Source organism: Tauraco erythrolophus, chromosome 14 (genome assembly GCF_009769465.1).
Source record: "Tauraco erythrolophus isolate bTauEry1 chromosome 14, bTauEry1.pri, whole genome shotgun sequence".
Lineage (NCBI taxonomy): Eukaryota > Metazoa > Chordata > Aves > Musophagiformes > Musophagidae > Tauraco > Tauraco erythrolophus.
Window position 1 is genome coordinate 15,791,456 of NC_141478.1, and position 22,135 is coordinate 15,813,590.

Sequence of the window (22,135 nt, forward strand, 5' to 3'; positions counted from 1 at the left end):
TCAGGAATATTTTAATTCATCTTCATGTCCGTGAATGTACTGTCATTTCTGAATAACATCATGTATAGATACTGCGTTAAAAACACATATACAGTTTGACATGAGTTAGAAATACCAAATATTGAGGGCTACCACACTACAAAGTGCTGGATACTCATCATGATCCAGCAGTATGTTTAAGGACACACACAACTTCAAATCTAAGGGGAATTCCTCAGAGAGTAAAGGAAGTTAACAACGTGCAGAAATGATTGGCTGATCAGGTCTGGAGTTTTCAACAGTTCATAGCATAGATTCTGCAGCTAGGAAAACTCTTGCCCCTGAGGCAGTAATTCTGTCCTTACACCTTACAGATAATGTAGCTACACAGTGTAGATGATTTACTGTACTTTTAAAATAAATTTTCTTAATTCTAAGTTAAAATGTAAAATGGAACCTCTTTAAAAAAACTCTGGGGAATTGATAAGCTCTACAGCTGGAAAGAAAGAGATGGTGTTTAGTTTGTTAGTTAGAAGTCGAAAGAGATTCTGTAGGCAGCAGGTAATAATGTGACAGGTTTTAAACACCTCACTTCTAAAAGAACTTGCTCATGTTTTTGTCCTGGGCCAAAAAAAGAACAGACATAATTGAAAAGTCAGTACCAGCCAGTAAGCTCAGCTGAGGCTTGCAAGCATGGTGAGGATGGCAAGCCATCAGTTAGTAAGAAAATAAAGTCAAGCTTATTTCTTGTCAGGTGGGCTTTTTCTGGGTTCTTCCTGCTCTAACAAATACTTAATAATTCCCAGTGTAATCACAGGCAGTTCAATAGCAGACAAATAAATGGAGTCTGCGTGTGCATATACTTGTTTAGAAAAAGTGTGAAAACAACAGTAACAACAACAAAACTAGACAAACAGTGAAAGCTGATATATTCTGTGAAGCCTTGGGAACTGTTCCTGTTCTCCTTTACACCCTCCCACCCTGTCTGGCCATGCTCTTTTGGCAGGCAGGTAAAACTTTTCACCTTCCTGTAAGTGAGGAAGGATTTTTGCCTATAGCAAGACATAAAGTAAATATGAAAATAAGCTTTGAAAACCAAATTGCTGTGGGTCAGGAAAGCCAAAGCTCACTGCTAAGTATTTGAATTTCATTGTCCATATAACGCTTAGATTCCCTCCCCAGTTTGACCTCTTTATGTGAGCATGTTAATTGGAAATTTGCCAATATATCAGTTTTTGGCCATTCAGAGTCTTTTATTTTTTAAGAACATCAATGATACTTCTTTATGTTGTTCATTGCTAGCATTTTGGGTAAAATCTGGCTTGTAAAGCCCTGATTGAAACTAAAACGTCAGTACAAGGCAGGTCTGTTTGAGAAGGCAACTTGAAAGCAGTAAGACTTATTTTTTTTTGTTTAAAGAAGAGATAAATGTGTGTGTGTGCATGCACTTGCATTTAACAGTGTTACAGCTAGAACCGTCATTAAATGATGCCCAATAGCAATTTTATCTCGTGTTATGTTTTGGTTTATAAAGATGTAATGATTCTCAGGAGAGTTTTATGAAAACATGCAGAGTTGGTTTGCATTACATACACAGTTATGTGCCGAGTATATATGTTGCAACTTAATTTCTTAAATATATATCGTGTAACACTTTTTATTCCTGAGTGCTGGTCTCCATAAGGAATAGAGAGGGTGGCATCATGTGCTCTTCTGCACAACGTGGTCCTTCATTGTTTTAGGAGTTCTTCTGAGGGATCTTTATTGTCACAGTTTTAACTTCAGAATATTCTCTCAATCCACATTCGCCCCTAAAAGACAAATGGCAGCATCAGCTTACACCAGACATTAATTCTTTATCGAGCAAAAACCTGCAAAGTGATTCCTTGATAAAGTTAAGATATAACCTAAAATTCTCAGCATAGGTTTCTGTTGTACTATGATTTTGTACAGGTTTTCCTTTCATGCCATCTTTCAGAAAAGTTTCGGTTTGGGTCCAAAAAACAATGGGTGGCTCCAGCATTTGATAGGAGATAGAGAATGGCATTAAACCCACAAATACTCGTTATCTGTTGATGGAACTGCTGGGAGTGAATTGATGTCCTCTGTCCTTTCCAGGCCATGAAAATGTCCGAACACCAAGACCTACACCACTGGCCACTGAAATTACTGCTTATATTTACACTCAAGAAAGAGAATATCCAAACTGAGTACTCTGAAAAATGAACTACTCACAACCCTGGATAAAGGTGAACTTAACTCCTAACCCACTGATCTTTTTCTCCCTGACAAAATATCCAGCAGCAGAAATCAGCATTTGCATGTACTGTGAAAGAGCGTTCAGTTTGCTCAGATTTCCACAATATTTACGTAGAAGACCTCTTTTTGTGCTGGTGCAGCATCTTACATAAGATCCTCTACGTTACTAGAAGCTGGCCACTTACTAGGTCCCAGTCATCTGACACGTGGCTCTGAGGGGTGCATGTTTTGCTTTGGATAAATTATGCTTAAGAAATGGATGTTTCTGCATGCTGTGTAGATGTTACTGTAGTCAGCTCAGGCCTGGCTCATCTCTTAGACAACTCTGCTGAGGTTTAGAGCAGATGTTGCTTGACTTCTTGGAAGTTATGCCTATCTTCTCTGAAGTATAGGTATTTGCATTTTGCTGTGCATATGTTGAGTAATGGAGAAGTGAGTTGTGGCCAAGTCATTATTCGAGTTCTAATATGCTGTGTACGTGAAGCAAACAATGTCCCCACCTCAACACAGGTACAGTCCAAGTCTGGAAGTAGAGTATCTCTTCTATGTGAACTCATACGAGGATTCTTTTGCACAAGCTTTTACAGACATTTGTTTCTTGGTTAAATTCTTATCCCCACCCCTAAAACACACACAATACTGCTCCCTTACTTATGTTAAAATCTAAAAAGTGCTGACAGGCATATCATGTTAGCATGTTTACTATTTGACACCGCCTTCCCTCTGAATCCCCTTGTGCAGCATTTAATGCCGACTGCACCATAAAGAATATTTCAGGGGAATTTCTCAGAACCTCCTTGTAGTAAGTGTTGCTTTCACAATGGAGTCAGGGCCACTGTTAAAAGCAATTAAAGCCCCTGGTGTTGCATAGACTATTTCTTATTACCTCTACACCTTAAATTTCACAAAAAATGTAACATCGGGAGAGGAACTCCTGAAACCTTCCTTGGAAAGTTAATTCATTCAGGCAGAAATATCAGTATTTACCACCCCATTTGACTCCATCTGCAGTTTTGAAAATTTTCTGATGTGCTGCTTGGCTTGGTAAGCCTTACATGTGATACAGTGGTCGATCTTTAACTCAGACTGATGATTCAGTAGGCATTTTAAGATTTACCAGAGTCTATATACATGCAAGGAAATAAATCAGTAAAGATTTTTTAACACGTGAAAGGTTCCCATTAATTTGGACCACACCACCCCCAGCTTTCAGTAGACAGTGGTAGATTTGTCTCCAAAGAATGACCAAAAAGTTCAGCTATTTATCTGACCCAGCTGAGCCCCAGAACCATTCCCTTATGACTCAGTAGAAGCTGTCCCCGAGCGCTGCATGGAGCCCAATAACTAATGCTGGTAGGGGTCTCTGTGTGAAGGTTTCTGTTTGATTCCATAGGGCTGCGGCTTGGCTCCGGGCACCTGTTGGACATGTTTGTGCAAGTCAATAGATAACCTAGCCAACAGAGTATCCAGCGCCTTTATGTACGTTCCAGCTGCCAGCTGGTTTCTTATCTTGGTCTGGCAAACAAAATTAGATACATTTATTGTCTGTTTCTTCAGCTCAAGGCTTCAGGGCCTTGCGCATTTTTTTTCTGGCTGAAAGTTTGGAAGTGAACAACTGTGATGAATTCCAAGGTAATTATTTTCCAAAAGTTAAAAAGTCGCTCTTGCTGGATAGGAAGATAGGTTGTTCCAGACATTCAGAGCAGAAGAGCCAGTGTGTGTTCAATTAAAGGACTTGCTTGTCCCCAGAGCATAATACAGGGAAATAGGGAGCAATAACATCCCATTCTGTGGCCACTATGGGTGGTCCTGGGTTGCAGTTCGGTATCAGGGTGAGAACAAGGGTTGTGTCTGTGAAAAGGAAGGAGCCCACAGGTCAGGTTTGCATGATGCTATCCCTTGCTCGTATAGGTGTGAGACAAGGGGAACAAATTGCTCTTCAAAAAGAAATACTACATAGTCTCTTCCCTCCCTCAATCCAAGAGAAAAAAGATAAAGAATTGTAACTCTAAGCTGTTCTCCTGCTTGCACCTCTTTTTGGGAATGCAACTATGCACTGCTGTATCTCAGAGCTATCCAGACAATAATAATTTCTATGACATTAAAGGATAGTTCTGAAGTTGAATGGCACCTCCTCCCCTTGGAGACGTTTGGACAGAGACCAGAATTTTGGGGGAGTGTAATATAAAACGGCCACATGAGGGTATCTGGGATGGGTCACCTGATTTTTAGCTACAGGAGTTAAAATTTACACCACTCAGGTAGTGATAAGAAGCTTTAAAGAAGTATAAATGTAAAAAAATCCCTCTTTTAGACTCCTTTAAGAATACCAGAATATTCTAAGTAGCCTTAAGGTAAACAGAAATCAGTTGTATTGTATACATGAGTTCTGGTTCTCTACTGGTATGTACCTACCCTGCTACATTTTGTGGGAGTGTAAAATGAGTATAGCAGGTCTCAACTTTTTATGTTCATTTTTTTCCCCATGTGTGATAAAAATCAGTGAATTCAAATGCAGGAACAAAACAAGTCCCAGATAATACAGTGGCACAGTTATGATCTGGCTGTGACATAGTATTAGCTTAGCAATGACACACATATGTATGGACACTTCTCTTTTTTTTTTTTCCCTCTGTAATTACCTGACAAGATTATTTATGCTGTAAATGTATTCCTTAAAAACAGAGATCTAAGAAACCTTAGCATTTTCATAAAAAGTATGCAGATATTAATGCAGGAGGTGAATTAGAAGGTGGTATCTGACCAAAGAGGTTCTGAAAGGAGTAGAATAATTACTTTTCAGTAGGTTTTCAGGCATCTTTGTGAGATGATATTGCCATTCCAAACATTTATTGTTCATGATGAATATTTTCAAAGCTGTAGATGGAAAAATCAACTACCGTAAATTTTTCCATGGGAGCTAGGGTGCTGCCTGGTTTCCCCCCCTTTCAAAAACTCTATGATACCAACATGTGAATATTTTGCTTGCACGGTTAACCTCCCTGAAGTCAGTGGGGTCACTCTTGGGTGTCAAGTTACTCATGTGCTCTATCGAGCTTAGTAGTTTTCGAATATTTTCACAATGATAAGAGTTAGATGAGCTGACATATTTATGCCAGTGTGAGATCACCTCATAACTCATGAATGTGGAGAATAGTATGAATGTGTTACTCAAAGTACTCCCTAATGAGGGAAAATATTTCAGACTATGTAGAGCTTTTTTTATAGATCAAGTTGTATACTTCAACATATTTAAAGTTTTAAAGAGTTTGACCTTACTTTAGTTTTACTGCTGAGTTTGCCATTAGCCATAAGCTATTTTGAAAGCTGAGGTGAGACATATCTGGTATACATGCCTCCTGCACAGAAATTAATTGAATCCTTTGTGCGCGTAACCAGTCTGAGGCTGATGCAATTGCTAAACTTCCTTGTGATTGTAATGAGAATGAAAAACTAGTAAGTCTTTAAATGAGGTACATGGGACAGTATTTGAGTGTGGAACTCCATTTCAAAATATATGGCACTTAGTTCTAAATGGAATAAGAAAAGACAGAAAGCTTTGTAATGGAAGGTGATTTTTTGAAAGGGATGTAAAGACTTTTGTCTGTCCTTCTCCAGGCCTGGTTTCATCTAACTTTGTTTATAAATCTGGAAGAGATAGATAACATTTTAATAAAATTCAGATGCACCTATATTAATAAATGTAGGGAAAAGTAAAGAAAGGAGAGAGGCAAAATATATGGCAAAGCAACTCTGAAACGAGTATGCTAAACCAGTGAACAAGCACACAGCAGTACCAAAAGGAGAATCTTTCTGCAGAAGTGCTGGTTAATACGGCTAAGAAAAACTCTCAGAAAGCACAGCTTACAAGTTCAGAAAAATACTCAGAAATTTTCAGTTCCTTTCACAGTAAGAAGGGAGTTCCAATAAATTATTCTGCTATGCCAAAAATAAAAAAAAAAAAGGAAAAGAAATAGTCTTACCATCTAAATCAATTGCACTTAGAACTGGCAAGGATTATCAGTCATCTTATATTATGCCCTGATCCTCAGATAGGAATATTTCCTGATTTTAATTTGCATGGAAGGATTCACTAATGTTTATTAAGTTGTAGAGCTGAAAACAGTTTAGAAGACAGCAGTGTAATACTTACATCTCTCTCCCATTGCCAGACATTTTGAATCCTCCAAAAGGACTTTGGGCATTTAAGGCATTGTAGCAATTTATCCTGTAACAGGAAGAGACATTAAATCCAACTGCGCTGTCAGAGAGACCTTTGGGCAACTCAAGGAGAGGCTGAAACTTGTAGAGCTAAGGGCACTGTATACCTCTAGTAATAACAAACTTGTCTCATGTTGAAAAGAAATGAGGGGTTTATGCCACAAAACCGATGTTCTGCTCCTTATTCCTAAAGAGAATGGGATTTGGCCTGTGAGGACTGGAGGAGGGCACCGAACACTTGGATGCTGCTTCCGTAATGGACTGTTAATCTGCTGACAAACGTCAGTGCCGGTTTATAACACAGAGCTGTTAGATTTAAATTAGTCCTTTTTCTCCCTGATTTCTTGTCAATCTTTAGTTTACCTAGGCTTGACGGAGCAAATCACAAGCTATTAAACTCTAGAAGTGGCATTACTTATTCCTGAGGACTAGAGAGAAGAGGTGTCACCTCAGTTCCTTAATGTAAAAAGTATGTCAGTCTTTGTGCCTTAAGCAGAAATCTCACAGGACCCCTCTGCTCCACAGAAAGATCGTTTTTACTCTGCTGCATTTGTTTTCAGTAATGGCGTTCAGCAGTGTGGCTGCCATGCTAATGGGAAACAAGGCACTTTCCAGTTTTCAGTAGCATTCACTCACAGTGAGCAGTCACACCACCTCCCTACAGCTGTTCCATATCTTGGTTAGTGACCCACCACTAGGATGGTCTAGATAAACATTTTTCAGACCAAGGGTGCAAAACTGAGGTGCCATAATGGTGGTGAGTCAAACTCGTTATGTCCAAGAGCAAGAAGTGTGATAAGTTCTGCCTTACCAGACTGTCCCAGCCTGCATTGCTGAAGAGACGGTCAGGGCCTTGTTTATGTCATTTGTAAAGACAGCAGCTACCAGCCCAAAGTCAGAATTGTTGGCTCTCTCTATCACTTCATCCATGGTTTTAAATCTCAGTATTTCTTGAACAGGCCCAAAAATCTGCAACAAAGATTAATCATTAATTAATAAAACAGCCCACTCAGAGGCATTTTATTTCAGTTTTATTCTGCTTTTTTAATTATCTTCTCTCTCCTGTTGCACTTTAAAAATTCCCACAGCAACATTTAATAGTGATAATAGCTGTCTGTAAAACTACATGAATTTCCCAAAGCAGTTCCCTCAGTGGAACTCATCCACTCTTCCCTTATCTTTTCTTTGAGGTCTGAGACTTTACAGCCAGTGACAAAAAGTAAGTTCTTTACCCAAATGATGCTGTCTGAAACGATTTTACTCTTTTTTTTTTTTTTTAAATATAGTGGTAATTTTCACTCTAAAGCTTTTGTCTCGGGAAGTAAACAAAAGAAAAAAAATCATGTTTAGGACATTCTAAAATGATCTTGCCCGTGTGTGAGTACCTCCTCCTTGGCAATCCGCATGTCATCTGTTACATTGGAAAACACCGTAGGTTCAATGAAGAAGCCCTTTCTTCCTAGCCCTTTACCCCCACATTCAAGTTTTGCTCCTTCAGTAATGCCGCTTTGAATCAGTTCCAAGATCTTGTTGTATTGTTTTTTATCAATCTGAAAGAGAGAAGAAGCTGTTTGACTTGCAGACCATGCACTCGACAATCAAGTAAAAATTGCTTTTTTAGGCAAGTCGTGTCCCAGTGAGTAGGCTGATGCTTGTATTCACTACTCTTGGAGCTGGAGATGCCAAAGATCTACAAACAGCTGCTGACTGTAACCTAGGGTTTAGTCTTCTTAAGGATGTGTCCCCTTATGTATGCGGCTCAACCTACGTTCTTTCTAAGCAATCTGGTTTACAAGCACAAACAAAGCAGATCATTATTTTTTGTCCATTAACTTCCTGAAAATGTGTAAGCCCAGCTGATTATTAGTGGTAGGAACATTTTCTGAAGACTTACTTCTAATTCTGCCCACCTTTTGCTTAGAATTCCTGTCTCTCTAGTGGTCTACAAGTACAGTTATGGTTGTAGACAATTTTTGAAAGTAAGCGCCCACAGAGACTTTTGAGAGCTTCTCAGTTTATAGCTGTATCTTGAGGGCCAAAGATCAGAATCTTGCTGTTAAAGCTGGGAGGCAAACTTACTGATATTTTAGATGAGAGTTTTTAACTTAAGAAACACTTCTGAGATGCATGGGTTATCTACTCCTTCAGAATTTTAACCTTTAAAATGTTTATCATGTCAGTTACTCTGGCCTGTGAGTGAGGATGCACTGACTGACCTCTGTTCTAGTAGAGTATAAATGCTTGCAGGCATCTTCTGGGCTGCAGAGCCAAAGCACTATTGCTTTACCTGTGGACCTTGTTCTGTAGTTGGGTCAAAGGGACTCCCCACAACTCTCCTCTTTGCACGTTCTACACTTCTTCTAACAAATTCTTCATAGATTGATTCTTCCACATAAATCCGTGATCCTGCAGTGCAGCATTGACCTTGATTGAAGAAGACCCCTTGGTGAGCTTGTTCCACAGCATAGTCCACTAAAAAAACAAAACAGCATATGTTGCTCTGAAACATCATAGACGCATCTGCTATTGCACCAGTGTCGTGTGTATTACATCGTGCCACATTCCCAAAACTTCAAAGCAGAAGTAGGAGTTGGTTAAAAAACCCAAACCAGTGACCAAATCAAAACATACTATTGTTGTGTTGGGTCATAAATTAAGATGATTAATTTCATTTTGTGTCATAATCCCTGTGAAAATATGGAGTTTTTAAACATGTCTAAAGTTGATTTTTTAAGGGTTTTTTTAAGTTGATTTTTTCACCCTGGACACAGCTATACTGGAGGGCTGTTAGGAGCATTACAACTGTTTCAGAGACTCTAGATTGCAAGGGACCACTTGAGACTTTAGGCATCATCTAGGTAACGAAGGGTCTGTAGGTAATACATTCCACATGCCATCTCGTGACGCAAACCACAGAATATTGCTTAATATCCCATTGCAAAAATTAAATCAAGACAGTGCTTTAGCAGTCTATAGGAGTATGGTATGCAAGAACAACTTCACCAATGTCTTATATGGCAGTAACATGTAATTTATCAAATAAAACTCTTAAGAGACCCTAGGAAGCTGATTGTACCCTGCATTATAGATGTCTATCTGACTGAGGTCAGTAGAAGAGGGGAAAAATTTGTCTGTGATCCCAAGTTTGCACTTGGTTTAATACTGCATATGTAAGAATTACAGCCAACCAAGTGCTTGAGAGGATTTGACTTTGATAATGGCAAGACCTATCCTTCCTCAAAAGGCAGATTATTTTTCTGCAAGACAGAAACATCTTCTTGGCCTTTACAGGTGACTGGGTAAGGCTTTAAAAATATAGGTCAATTATAGAACAATCAGTCTTTGATTTCTACTCTAACTTCCTTGGAGGTAAAACTAACACATCCACTATCCAAGCAGGAGAGAGGATCCAGTCATATTTAGGCTGGATTCAGAGCTAAATTCTCCCATTGGGTGTAATAGCTGACTAGACAAGAATATTGAATTCATCCTTAAACAGTGATGCCCTACAGCACTGTAATACCTCTGTTACCAGCTGCAGCACTTTGGAACATTGCCTAAAGGATAATCTTTTATGGCATAAACAAGCAACAGTGCCTCACTTTCAGCACATCCTAGACAACTCTAACAGAAGAGTCTTATTCTGCCATCAGTGTGGTCTTGAAAAAAATTGTATAGGGTGTTCTCTGGACCACATTCAGGTTATCCCAGGCAGCTCCGTGGAGACTGGAAACATTAGTGGATAGAACTGATTAACTGATGCGTCTTTCTCTATTGTTAACACAGTTTTTCACCATGAAGGGCTCTAACCATTCTTCTCTGTTTTTTAGGGGCACTGAACTTTCAACGGCTCTGCCATGCCTTCTGCTAACTTTCTGGCACACAGTGTTCCTCAAACAGAACCAACAGCTCCTTTGGAATGGTGAGCAACTTGCTGTTCTTAAATAATCAGAGCTTTGAAATCTGAATCTCAGGTCAAGTGCTGGTGGTTGTAATTATAAGAAGAGCAGAGAGCTTTAGTATGATATACTGTGGAACAGACAGTCCTGAAGAAGACTGTGCTCTCCTCTGTGCCCTGTTATTCCCCTGTTGCCTGCAACTTCTCTCCAGGTCCTCAACCTTATTTGGCAGATGTAGGTCTGTGTGGCAGCTAGGAGCATTTGTCCTTGCCCTGTGGAATGCTGTAACACAGACCTGCCCCAACATATATTACCCTACTGGAAGTGTTCAGGTGATCCAGTCTGAGTTAGGTTAGGGTCTTCTGAAATATGGCCATTTCTGGTGGGAGATGGAATGAGTAACTGGGGTAGAAGGCTGTAACATCTGCATCTGGCTCCAGTTGACAGGAGCCTTTTTAGCTTACCAGAATGACTGTGGCTGTAATTTAGACCCCAAATTTGGTGAAACTTTTCTATGTAGGAAAGCTGCTGAAAGTTCTCAAGCTTTCCCTCGTCTTTCAGACATTGGTAAGTTTAGAAAACTAATACACAATTGTAACCAACTCTTGTAATTCATGCTATTCAGAATCATTCTTCTTTTCACTTTTCCCTTTTAAATTAAAAGACCAAATCTTTATATGTATGTTCATTTGGATTACAAAGTTCTCAGAAAATGCATTGAATACAGTGTGCCTGCACACAGCCTGAAACAGTAGCTCAAAGTGAACTGTCTCATTCATCTTAATGGAGTGTTAACTGCAAAGGCTCCTGCTGACAATTTAGATAGCAACATTATTAACTCTATCATTGATGATCATTTTAGCAGGAACTTCCAGTTTGCATTCTTATCCTGTCCTAAGCAACTGTCCTGTACCTTCTCAGGTGCCAAAAAGCTCAGCTGCACAACGTCATTCAGCTGCCAAAATCTTCAGCTCCCTGCTGACAGTGGCAATGAGGGTATTTCAATACATAGCTCTTCAATTGTGAAAACTTAAAAAGTGGAATAATCTCCATTTATAGCTACTATCAAAACAGCTTAACAAAGGAATATTGCGCTGACTAGATTAGCAACTGAAGTGTAAATTAAAGCCCTCCCTTTTTATAATTGCTTTGAAGCAAAAAAATCACAGAATTTCCAGATTTAAAGCACTAAACCACTTTGCTGCAGAGTTTAGCATTACAAATGTGCATGGGACCACGACTGTGAATTTCTATATGCTTGGTTAGAACATTTTTCTATTTTCATGTCTGTGAATCTGTGGGTTCAAATGTCTTTTTTTAAACATATCACACCTTAGACTGCTTCTGTAAGATTAAAAAGTGCAATTAGATACAGCTATATTGGTCCATTTCACTTATGAAAGATATGCCCTAAAATGAAAAAAAAGAAGACACCACACAAACATGTTTTTAAGAAAAATATGGAAGTGCTGACTTACAATCAGCATCTGCAAAAATAATGTTTGGGCTTTTCCCACCCAGCTCCAGTGTAACTCTTTTCAAATTACTCCTTCCAGCTGCTTCTTGGATTAGCTTCCCAACCTGAAAGGAAATGGAGACACATTTTACAGGGAATATAGTCATAGAGTTCAGTTTAACAGCCAATGTTGGCTATCGCTGGAATAGAGCTTTAAATAATCCAGCAGGTTCTTCAATCCAAACAGATTCTCATCAGCTGTGGACAGCTTTCTAGTTGTTTTTCTAGAAATTGAGAGAGGTTAAGGTGAAGCACAAGGTGTTTGTACCCTTCAAACATTTGTATCTGTGCTAAAATGGCTTGGGGCTTTCTTTGAGGGTGCTTTAGGAGGGCTGAACCAAAAATCTGAAATTGCTGTAACCAGAATTACTTCCGTCCAAACCAGTGGCGTGTTCACAAGGTTTTAGATACTATTAAGAGGTTTAGTTATACAATTTTTAGTGGAGAAAAAATAGATCTAATATCTGAGCATGTATTAAGCTTATTACTATTCATTACTAATAACTGCTATCATACTTCTTTATATAGTGCAGGTGTTAGCTACCCCAGATGATCGCTGCTTTTAGAATTTATTTCACTCTCACAACTTACAGTTACTAAACTGCTAGTTGGCCTCTTTGTAGGAGGGCATTTGTTCTCCTCGGAATTCAGTTTTCAGTGCCCAAAGGTGTAAGTAATTTGACCATGAAATCATTATCCAGAATATGTCAAATTCTGATGAAATAATCAGCCTTTTTGCAGGATTAACAGCACATAGCAAAATACTAAGTAGGGCAAGAAGTTACAAAAGCACCATCCCAGACCTGACCCTCAGCTATACCACAGATAATCTTAATATGGGTTGAGGAGGTCAAAAGCACCTCCAAAATGTCTTTGTAGATTGTGGGGTCAGCTGGAGCAGAATGCAGGCCTGTAGTTGGAGCAGAATGCAGGCCTGTAGTTGGAGCAGCCACAAATTGCAGATCTTGCCAAGGAACATGAAGGGTAGATTAAATGGAATAGCAATCTGACAGCTACATATTTGAGATGTGTTTCCATGTCAGTACAGTTGGATGATAGGCAGCTGTGCTCCCTGGAAATTCTCCCTTCCCTGGATCAATGAATCCAAAATAGATCAGATTTTATACTGTTGCAGTGTAACTATGCCCACTTTGCAGCTAAGGAAGTAATCACAGGTAGATTTACCTCCTCCCTACATGGTAAAACACAGGATTAAAAGTATCTATTGAATATTGAGAAGCTTGAGAACCTTGATAAGTGCTTTCTTATAACTGGGATATGTTTTAAGGTCACACAGAAAGTTAGATGTGAAGTGAGATGGGAGTGAGTCCAGAGATGGACTTTTTTCTCCATGTAGTACTCTGGTCTCTTCAGCTGTTTTCCGTTTCTAAGGTCAGGTGAGTGAGATTCCCTGCACTAAGGGGTTAATGGATGAGAAGCTGAACCTTTTAGAGAATTGAAGGCAGTTTGCTGGAGAACGTTAAGTCAGCACTGGAGTAATCAGGAAGCAAATGAAACAGAAACCAGGGCCCCCACAGAAAAAACAAAGCAAAACCCCCACAGAATAATGAAGGAATTGTCAACTGCTTCAGGTACCTTTGTGATTAACTGTTTATCTGGTGATACCACAGTTGACTGTGACTGAGATGATTTCTTAAAAAATATATATATAAAAATTTAAAATTAACTTCTTTTCTTTACCCTTGTATTGGTGGAATGAGGTGTTGACATTATCATGAAATTCCTTGCATATCCCCTTAATTGGAGCTGATTTTATTGCTATGTTTGACTGACAGCCAGAAGTGAAGATGAAAAAGGAGGACCCTTTCTGCCCTCCACCCCCACCACATACATTGAGCACATCATTTGGAAATTCCAATCTCTCAAACTGTGCTGAAAATGTATGCTGAAACCAGGGAGAGTGCTGTGTTTATAACCAGTGCCAGCCAATGCCATTCACACCTTCACTGCCTTGAACTTCCCTTTCTGCAAGAACAACCACCACCTATTTCCCCTCAAAACTTCACAAAGAGCAGAACAGACGAGGGAAGACTGAGCAATGTGTCCAGCCCACCATCTCTGCCTTCCATTCTAACACTTTAATGTCAAAACCCTTTTGTCCGTGTAAGCAAGGATTTTGAAAGGATTCTGTGCAAACAAGTGATTGGCAAATACGCAAGTCCAAATATTATGTATATGGAAAATATTGAAGTCCAAAGGGCTTGGAGACCGCGGTGTTAATTTGGAAAATTATGGTCCAGCTTTTGTTAATACAGGGAGGTTGTTGTCAAGTTTCCAAGTATAAGGTTAACAGACAGCTTCACTGTGCCCTTCCCGTTAGAAATCAGTATAGACATCAGGATGGTCGGGCTCATGCTGCTCAGCATTTTTGTTCAGTGTGCTCCTATTGTGCCCTATGCACTTTCCAGGTTGAGAAAAGTCTTCGGGAAGGCACCAGCGCTGTGATTATTTAGTGACAAAGGCAGCCTTTTGTGACTGACCCTCTCTTTATGGAGAAAGACAGCATGAAAGGGATAAGTGATAGTGTTGCAATCTGTATGGTCTTTCAGTACATGCTTCCTGCGGCGTCTCTCAGCTATATCTGTGAGCTCCCAATAGGCAGTTCAGCCTTGTGAGGGAACGCTGGAAGAGAGGACTCCCCCACAGATAATGGAGCTGTGCGATTATTCAGCAGGAATGTTGGCAGAGAAAGCCCTGACTCCCCATCCTTGTTTTGAATAGGCTTCAAGATTGATATCAGGAGTATCCCTGGATAGCTTGTGAAGTACCATAACCTTGTAAGCTGCATGGAGGGTGATCCCAAAGAAAACAATTTGTTGTTCAGAACAACAACAACAAAGATTAAAGAAGCATTTTGTGGCACCCCTGTGCAAAAAAGCTATTTGAAGAATAGTCCTGGAAGGGTCTGTTTCTGGACTGTGAACTGTATGACGTTAGGCATTGAGAGTGTATCGTGATAGAAGATATTTGATTGTTGCTTATTTATGCCTTCTGTGTTTGGAAGTTTAATGTCTCTTTCAAGAGGAGGCTTATGCAGTCATGTTTTAAATACTTTGTGCAGAAATTCAAAGAAGTCTGTTGCCTTTCATGTTCTCCTAATTTTCTGTTTTCAGACAGAAATCAATGTTTCTAAATGGTACAGGTGGGTTTGCCTGTTACTGTTAAAGCCCTGGAAGTCTCATGAGTCAAAAGCAAATCTCCAAGGTTTGTGATACTTCCTGTACAGCTCTGTCAGAATGCCTGGCTTCAGCTCTGCTCTGAACCTTCCTTTGGTCGCAGATACATGTGAAGTCATTAGGGAAGACGTGAATGTAGGGAAACAGCAGTGTAGCTCAACAGCAGGTAATTTTCTTGCACACTGCCACAGACAAGACTGTGAAGGTAAGACTGCACAGGAAGCTATGTAGGTTGAAAGATTCCATGAAGAGTGCAAAAATTTACAGAGGAGACATACATCTTTGGTTACTTAGTCATTTTAAGTAACTGGGCTGCCCATCTTCCCTGTTACACCTTTCTTCAGAGAATATCTGCAGAACAGTGTGTGTTTTAAGTTACAAGAGATTAAGTTTTGGGGAGATGATATGATCAGAGAGACATTTTCTATGTTTTCTGGAATTACAGTTTTCTCTCTCCAGCTATTGAGGCACTGTATGCCAGTGCTTTGGCAAAACCTTCAAACCCATGCTGCTGCTTACTCAGTCTGTCTGATTTTTTTTTAAAATTCCAGATTGTATGGAAAATGTTTCTGAGAAACATTTTAAGACTGCATGGCATGTTCAGGGTGTGTCTCCAGCAAAGACTAGTGAATTTTGAAATATTGATATGAAGAAGAGCAGCTTTATTTGACTGTGCAATGCCCTGTGTGAGGAGCAGGCCTGAAAAGAGCGTAGTGAATAGTGCAGCACAAGTGAAAAGGCAATCCTAAACTGAAACTCCTGGAGAGAATCCTAAGCTGTAAATGGCTCATTTGTTCATTGGGTTAGATCCTGGCCCCATGGAAGTCCGTGGCTAAACTCTTGTTAACTTTGACAGGGCTGATACACCACCCTATTTGTTTCAGTTTTAAGGCAGCGAATCGTTTTGACGTGTATCTTTTATAGGCAAAGAGACACAATAGTTAGCTCCCTAAATTCTACCAAAAACACCAGGGAAGGAAAGGGGAAACAACTACTTTTCATTCAAGAGGCACAAGCTGTCCAAGTTACAACCAAAACGATTCAGCGCAAGTAGGAATGAATGATAATGTAGCCTGCCTAAATCCTCCTCACATTGAACGGAACGTGTGTGTGGCACGGTAAGCTACGACTTCTCAGAACGGGTCAAATCACCTTCAGGATTCTTTTTGCTAAAGTAGAAAATGCCAGGATGTCGTTCTTCATGATAGCCAAAACCAGCAAGAGATTGTGTGATCCAGGAGAGCTGACACAACTCATTGCTCGTGCCGTAGGCAGACATTCTGTCTACATCATGCATTGTGACATTCATCTCACTTCGGAAATGAAAGGAGAATCCTGCTGAGTAAATTAGAATCAGTGGTAATACAGCTGTTAGCTACAAACATTTGTTTGGCATGAATCAGTCTCGACTCTCCTGTAGTTTGCTTTGATGGTCTCTCTAGTATCTTGTTGACTAATGATGAGATCATGGTTTGTTAATCTAAGTGCATAAAGAAAACATTCTGCCAAGGAAAATGCAGACTCTTTTGCTGGAGTTTACTGCAGTTGTTTATAGACCTTTTGTTTACACAGGCATCTAAACCAATTTGTTGGATATTTATTTGGGTTGCTCTCAGAACTGCATGAACACAGACCTCAATCCTGTCTTTAATCTGTCTGCATTTTAATGGGTCATAGTTTGAACAAAGTGGAAATCAGCCACTTACGATACATTTCTTGTTGGCCAGGGCTTCAAATGTTTTATGTGCTATCTATGATTCTCATCTTGAGAGCGTTTAACAACTGGAGAGAGTCGTAAGCCACTCTCATTCAGAGGTAACACATTTGGTTGTGAATAGAAGTTGTTAGAACCCCTTAAACTTTTGCAACGAGCAAAATACAATTTCTAATCCCGCCAATGCTTTAAATGCACATATTTTAAAATATGTGATTTCTTGCTTTCTATAATCATCTCTAATCTTAAGCCCAGAACATACTGCACCCAACTCTTGTGTGTGCAGCAGGAACTTAGGGGTACGCAGTTCCCGTTCAGATGGAGCACACACACAGACATGGCCAGGCAGCTCACACCAGTCAAAACGGCTGGATTTGCAAACCTGTAACTGAATTCACAGACTGGAGTGGAAATAAAGGCAAATGAAGAGTAAAGCAGCTTCTGATGGCTGCTTTTCTCTGCCATTTGAAGGCCTCTCACCTTCGCTACTTAGCAAACGTTTTCAGAAAATAAGAAGGTAGTATGAAGAACCTCTCTGCATTCCTGCTTTGTGTAAAAATTGTCCCCTCATCAGCACTTGTCTTGGAAATAAATAGGTCCATTGTTCATTTAACTGGGGAAGAGAAAAGACTTGTATAACCTACCCTGTACTTCTGAGCTCTGGAGCCCAACAGCAGACATACGGGTAAGCAAGACATCCTGAGTTCTTAAGCTCAGAAAATATAAACGACTGAGTTTTATTTTAATTAAATTGTTGCTAGTAATTTTTTAAAAGGAACTCAAATAGACAAAAATACATAGAACAGTGAAGAAGCTGAGGCAGGGAGGGGCAGAGTAAAAGGGAAAGGCACGTATAATGAAGAACTGGGAGAGTGTTGGAGATAGGTGAGCTTTACAGAACCACTCCCAACGTCCTGGTGAGTGAGAGTTTCACCCTACTGCTGAGGACCAGAAGGATCAAGGAGAAATACAGTAAGACATAATGAGGTATTTAAATCGATTGTGGGCTTTCAAGGGAAGATAGGAAAGGGGTAGGAGCAAGCGTTGACATGGTCAGATAGGCTGGAAGAAAGATTTGGTTTAGCAGTTTAAAAGTTTTATCTGATTGTGGAAGATGAGGAAAAAACGTGTCAGTGAAGCCTGAGAGGAGATTGCCGTAATGAAGGAGGATCATGGATTAGCCCTGGTTCACTAAAAACAACACAGTAAAAATAAACACTTTTGTTAAAATGCTCACACCAAACAAGCTGCTGAAGAGCATGAACCAAAGCGAGCAGGGAAGTGCTGGAATCTAAGGCGGCAAAATATTTTTAGGCTTGCTTTCATACTCGGTGCGATTTTCTGCTTTCACTGTGACAGTTGTCAAAGTGAAATTCAAAGCCTGCTGGGTGTCTGCAGAACCCTTCCTCGTGAGCTGTAGAGGGAAGAGTTTTGAGAGCCATGCGCTAGGGGACTGGGAGTGGAGGTGATCCATGGGAGGGTGTTTCGTAAGAAGCAGGCAGGCTAAGAGATGAAAGAGTTGGCAGACTGTTCTTTTAATGTGCGTGAGCTAACCCATAAAAGGAGAGGTGAAGGAGAGAAGTGGAATCAAACAGTGATGGTACCACAGAAAAAGTGCTCTTTATGATTTTTCACATTCTATTTTAGGGGGAATGTATGGAAAGTAAATAGTAGTACTTAAAACTTTTTTCAAAGCACTAGAGAATCCAAGAAACGGAAAAGAAATAGTGCAAATGGGCCCAGCATCATAAATTAGAGACTGGACTAATGCATGGATGACAAGGCCACTGGTTGCTATTAAATACAATTGTCTACATACACCTTTGGGCTCAGGAAGTCTTTAAATTGTTGATTACCAGAAGCTGTGAGGGTACAGCAAGGAAAGGATCACTCTACACATTCTCTCTTTTTCTATAAGCATCTGTTACTGGTCATGTTGCAAGATAAGGAGCCAGGCTGGATGGATATTCGGTGTGGCTATGTCAGACTGTATTGACTTAAGGTCATGAACTTGGCCTTTTGGCTCATATTTCTACAGATTGGGTTCTACAAATTTCAGAAAACATTAGCATGAATTATTTTTTGTAGGAAGAGCAGCCTGTTTTCTGCCTTTGAAAAAAATTTGTAGGAAATAGATGATAATAATAGCCTGTTTTTTGTGATTTTTACAGGCAAGTGGGGAGTTTTCATTAGCCGTAAGAATATACTTAAAAGGTAAAGAATTTATATATTTTTACAAAATAACCTCATGGTGAAAACTTGAGAAAAACCTGTGCTTTGGACATCAAAACTTGAAGATGTTTGCTTTTGTACTGATAGGTTTTATCATTAACTTGCTCAAGTTGAAAGTATTAACTGCCTTAGCTAGCACCTGGATGAAACAGGGGAATGGAAGTTAATATTGTGGCATTTATATCTGATGGCTATTGGAAATCCACACCACTGGAGTGTACAGTTGACGTGCCTCAGACAAGACCAGAGAGACAAAGTATTTCCATTGTTATTTCATTAGGAATTGAAATCTGTTTTGGAGAAGTCAAAGACTCTATAGTACAGCTTATATCACAGCATTGTGTTTAAAATGTTACAATGTTGACTTGCTGTTACAAAAATTCGGTGTTACAGGAAATCAGAAACAATATGGAATAGTTTACACTAACTCTGCATTAAAACATTCCATCTGTTCTTGCTTTAGGTTCTTAGAGAATTGCTTTTTCATCTCTGTAATGCTTTTCACTTCCTATTAGCAAGGCTTTTAAAGGTAGGCACTGAGTTAGTATAAAACCCGCAGCTTTTGAGTTTAAACGCCTATTAAAACTAAAGCTGTCTGGAACTACAATAAAAATTTATTTTGGCTACAAAAGACAACTTTGAAACCTAACCCATCTGTATTTTTCCTCCTCCAAACAGTGCAACATCCTGTATAATAGAATATTTATCTTAAACAGAGACCACATATCTTTATGAAAACAATTGTTTCAACTTAATTTATGGGGGGTAATCAGCTCATATTAAAGTTTTCAGTATTCTAGGATGCTAATATAAATTGGTTACAGGAGATGTAGTGACTAGGGTAATTCCACAGAATAATTTGAAATCTGATGTTGCCATTGACTTAGAATGTAACCTGTGCATATTATAATCTAAAATTGCCACATACCTAGTGGGGCTGCTTGGTCAGTCAACTTATCGACTCAAATCAAAACCAAATTGACTCATTGTGAAGAAGAGCGGTATCCTTGGGATGCATAAAGCCTCCCACTGCCATGAGTGGGAGTCAAACATATCAAAGAGAGATTGGATCCCTGGGGTTTAGCTCCCTCCATACAATAGTTTGTCAGATTTTGAATTGAAAAGGGACGGGTTTAGCACTCTCTAAATTTAACCAGCCCTGAAACTCCCACTGAGATTCCTTTCTGTCTGCCTTCAGACGATGAGATAAGGCCCCTTCTCCTGTGACTTCAGTCTGGAGTACCTCTATCATCCCCACCCAACCCTGATAACAGCTGGCTTCGCACATATTTGAGAGCGAGACACAATCTGAGTTTTGAGGGATTTGTTAGTCTTTCTGGAGATTACAGCCTTCGTCTTCAGACCAAACCTCCTCTGTAACATCTGCATGATAGATTCATAGCAAGACGTTTTGGCATCCAGGAGACAACTGACTCCCCTCATCTTCTGCCTAGCTTCTTTCCACCATTTTGGGAACAGACACCTTGGACAATCTCCTTTTCTACCTGCACTCCTTCCTTTTTAGACCTCCTCCTCCTCAATATACTCAAATGCAGCATCAAAGTTGAAGCACATTTGCCTCCATTTGCCCCCTTCCTCTCTCCTTTTCCCCAAGTATGCCAACATACACAAATTATGGATGCTAAAGCAGCATTTATGTGTGCTGTGATATACACGGGATGTTCTGCCTACTTGCATGTGATTCACATCCTCATAAGCCCACAGGAAATCCCAGTAATATTTTTCCAGGCATATCTCCTGTGCTGAGGTGCCGAGCACAGCAGGGGCCGGAGGAAAGGAGCCATTTCTGCTTTGGAAATACTGCGGTACATAAGTTTAGCTGGGAAGGACAGACCACTGTTCTTTAGATGTAGCTCTTTTACTCGGTGACAGTGAGAAATCTAGCACAAGGAGTTAATGCTATCTCCCTAAGTATTTACTCACATTTTACGGTAACATATCCATGAATCCTCTTACCTCAGTGGATCCAGTAAAAGCAATTTTATCAATGCCAACATGGGATGCTATGGCTGCACCAACAATTGGACCAAATCCTGGCAAAATATTGACAACTCCTGGTGGAAAACCAGCCTGTCAAAATAGGAATGAATGAAGGGAAGCATGATTTATGAAAACTGACAGAGCACGCTAAACCAGGCATGTGCTGGTAGTTGCTTCCCCACAAGGAAAGACAGAGACATTATTCCTATCAATTATTCTTACCTCCTTGATGAGGGCTCCCATATAGAGAGCGCTGAGTGGTGTTTGTTCTGCTGGCTTAATAACTACTGTATTGCCACAGCACAGAGCTGGAGCAATCTTCCATGCAAACATCAGCAGGGGGAAGTTCCACTGTAGGAAAAAATAAAAGTTGATAGATGGAAAAATATTGCAGTGGTGTTTTGTTTTCAAGATGTCAAGCTGCTACCTCTCTTATTTCTCAGGCTGATCCTCAACATAAATCTTTCTCAGCACAAAGCAAGGATTTTTTTTTTTAATTACTGCCATTAAGAAAGAGACAACAGTGACCTTTTAGTTCTTTCTCTCCTGTTCAAAGAAATACAGCCCCCACCCGCAGTCCTCATAAAAGAATCTTCTGTTATCTGTTAATTTTTTTAGTCACAACTTTTTATTTCATTTACGGCTTTGCAGCTGGCACTTTTAATTTCCCCATGACAAATAGTTCTGCTTCAGATACATTGGGAAAGAACTGTTTGTTCATGCTGAAGCATTTTTGGATGTAAAGTTTCTATCTATGAATACATCTTAAGATATAAAATTTATACTGAAAACTATATGATCCTTAATTGATGGGATTACAATTAAAAAAAACCATAAATATCAATGCTCAGTCAAAGCATTTAATTTTCTTGAAAACTTCTTACTGAGAAATCTATATGGAAGACATTTAAACAGTTAAAAACAAGTTGAGAAACACACTTTGATGACACAGACTTTTGTATCATCATTAATTTCAGCTTCATTTAACTGCAGCACAAGATGTAGTGAATTATATTAGTTTGATGCACAAACAAGTTGCAGATAAAGATAAGAGTTAACAAGCCTTTCTGCATCAAGGCCTGATCCTAACAGGTTAAGCAGACAGTCCTGCTGATTT

At 39.6% G+C, this 22,135-nt stretch overlaps 1 protein-coding gene across 2 annotated transcripts in view; it reads right to left on the reverse strand.

Annotated features, from left to right (window-relative positions):
• Positions 1 to 1,717: 1,717 nt before the first annotated feature.
• The window catches only part of ALDH1A2 (aldehyde dehydrogenase 1 family member A2), a 54,973-nt gene continuing 34,555 nt past the window's right edge, over positions 1,718 to 22,135 (reverse strand). The window contains exons 6-13 of one of the 2 annotated variants that reach the window (XM_009979377.2): positions 21,241 to 21,369; positions 20,995 to 21,108; positions 11,837 to 11,939; positions 8,747 to 8,931; positions 7,845 to 8,009; positions 7,271 to 7,428; positions 6,392 to 6,466; positions 1,718 to 1,790 (exon numbers count right to left, since the gene is read on the reverse strand). In XM_009979377.2, coding sequence (XP_009977679.1) covers positions 1,718 to 1,790; positions 6,392 to 6,466; positions 7,271 to 7,428; positions 7,845 to 8,009; positions 8,747 to 8,931; positions 11,837 to 11,939; positions 20,995 to 21,108; positions 21,241 to 21,369 — 1,002 coding nt within the window. The remainder of the gene's footprint in view (positions 1,791 to 6,391; positions 6,467 to 7,270; positions 7,429 to 7,844; positions 8,010 to 8,746; positions 8,932 to 11,836; positions 11,940 to 20,994; positions 21,109 to 21,240; positions 21,370 to 22,135) is intronic. The other variant, XM_009979378.2, reaches the window with a different exon arrangement.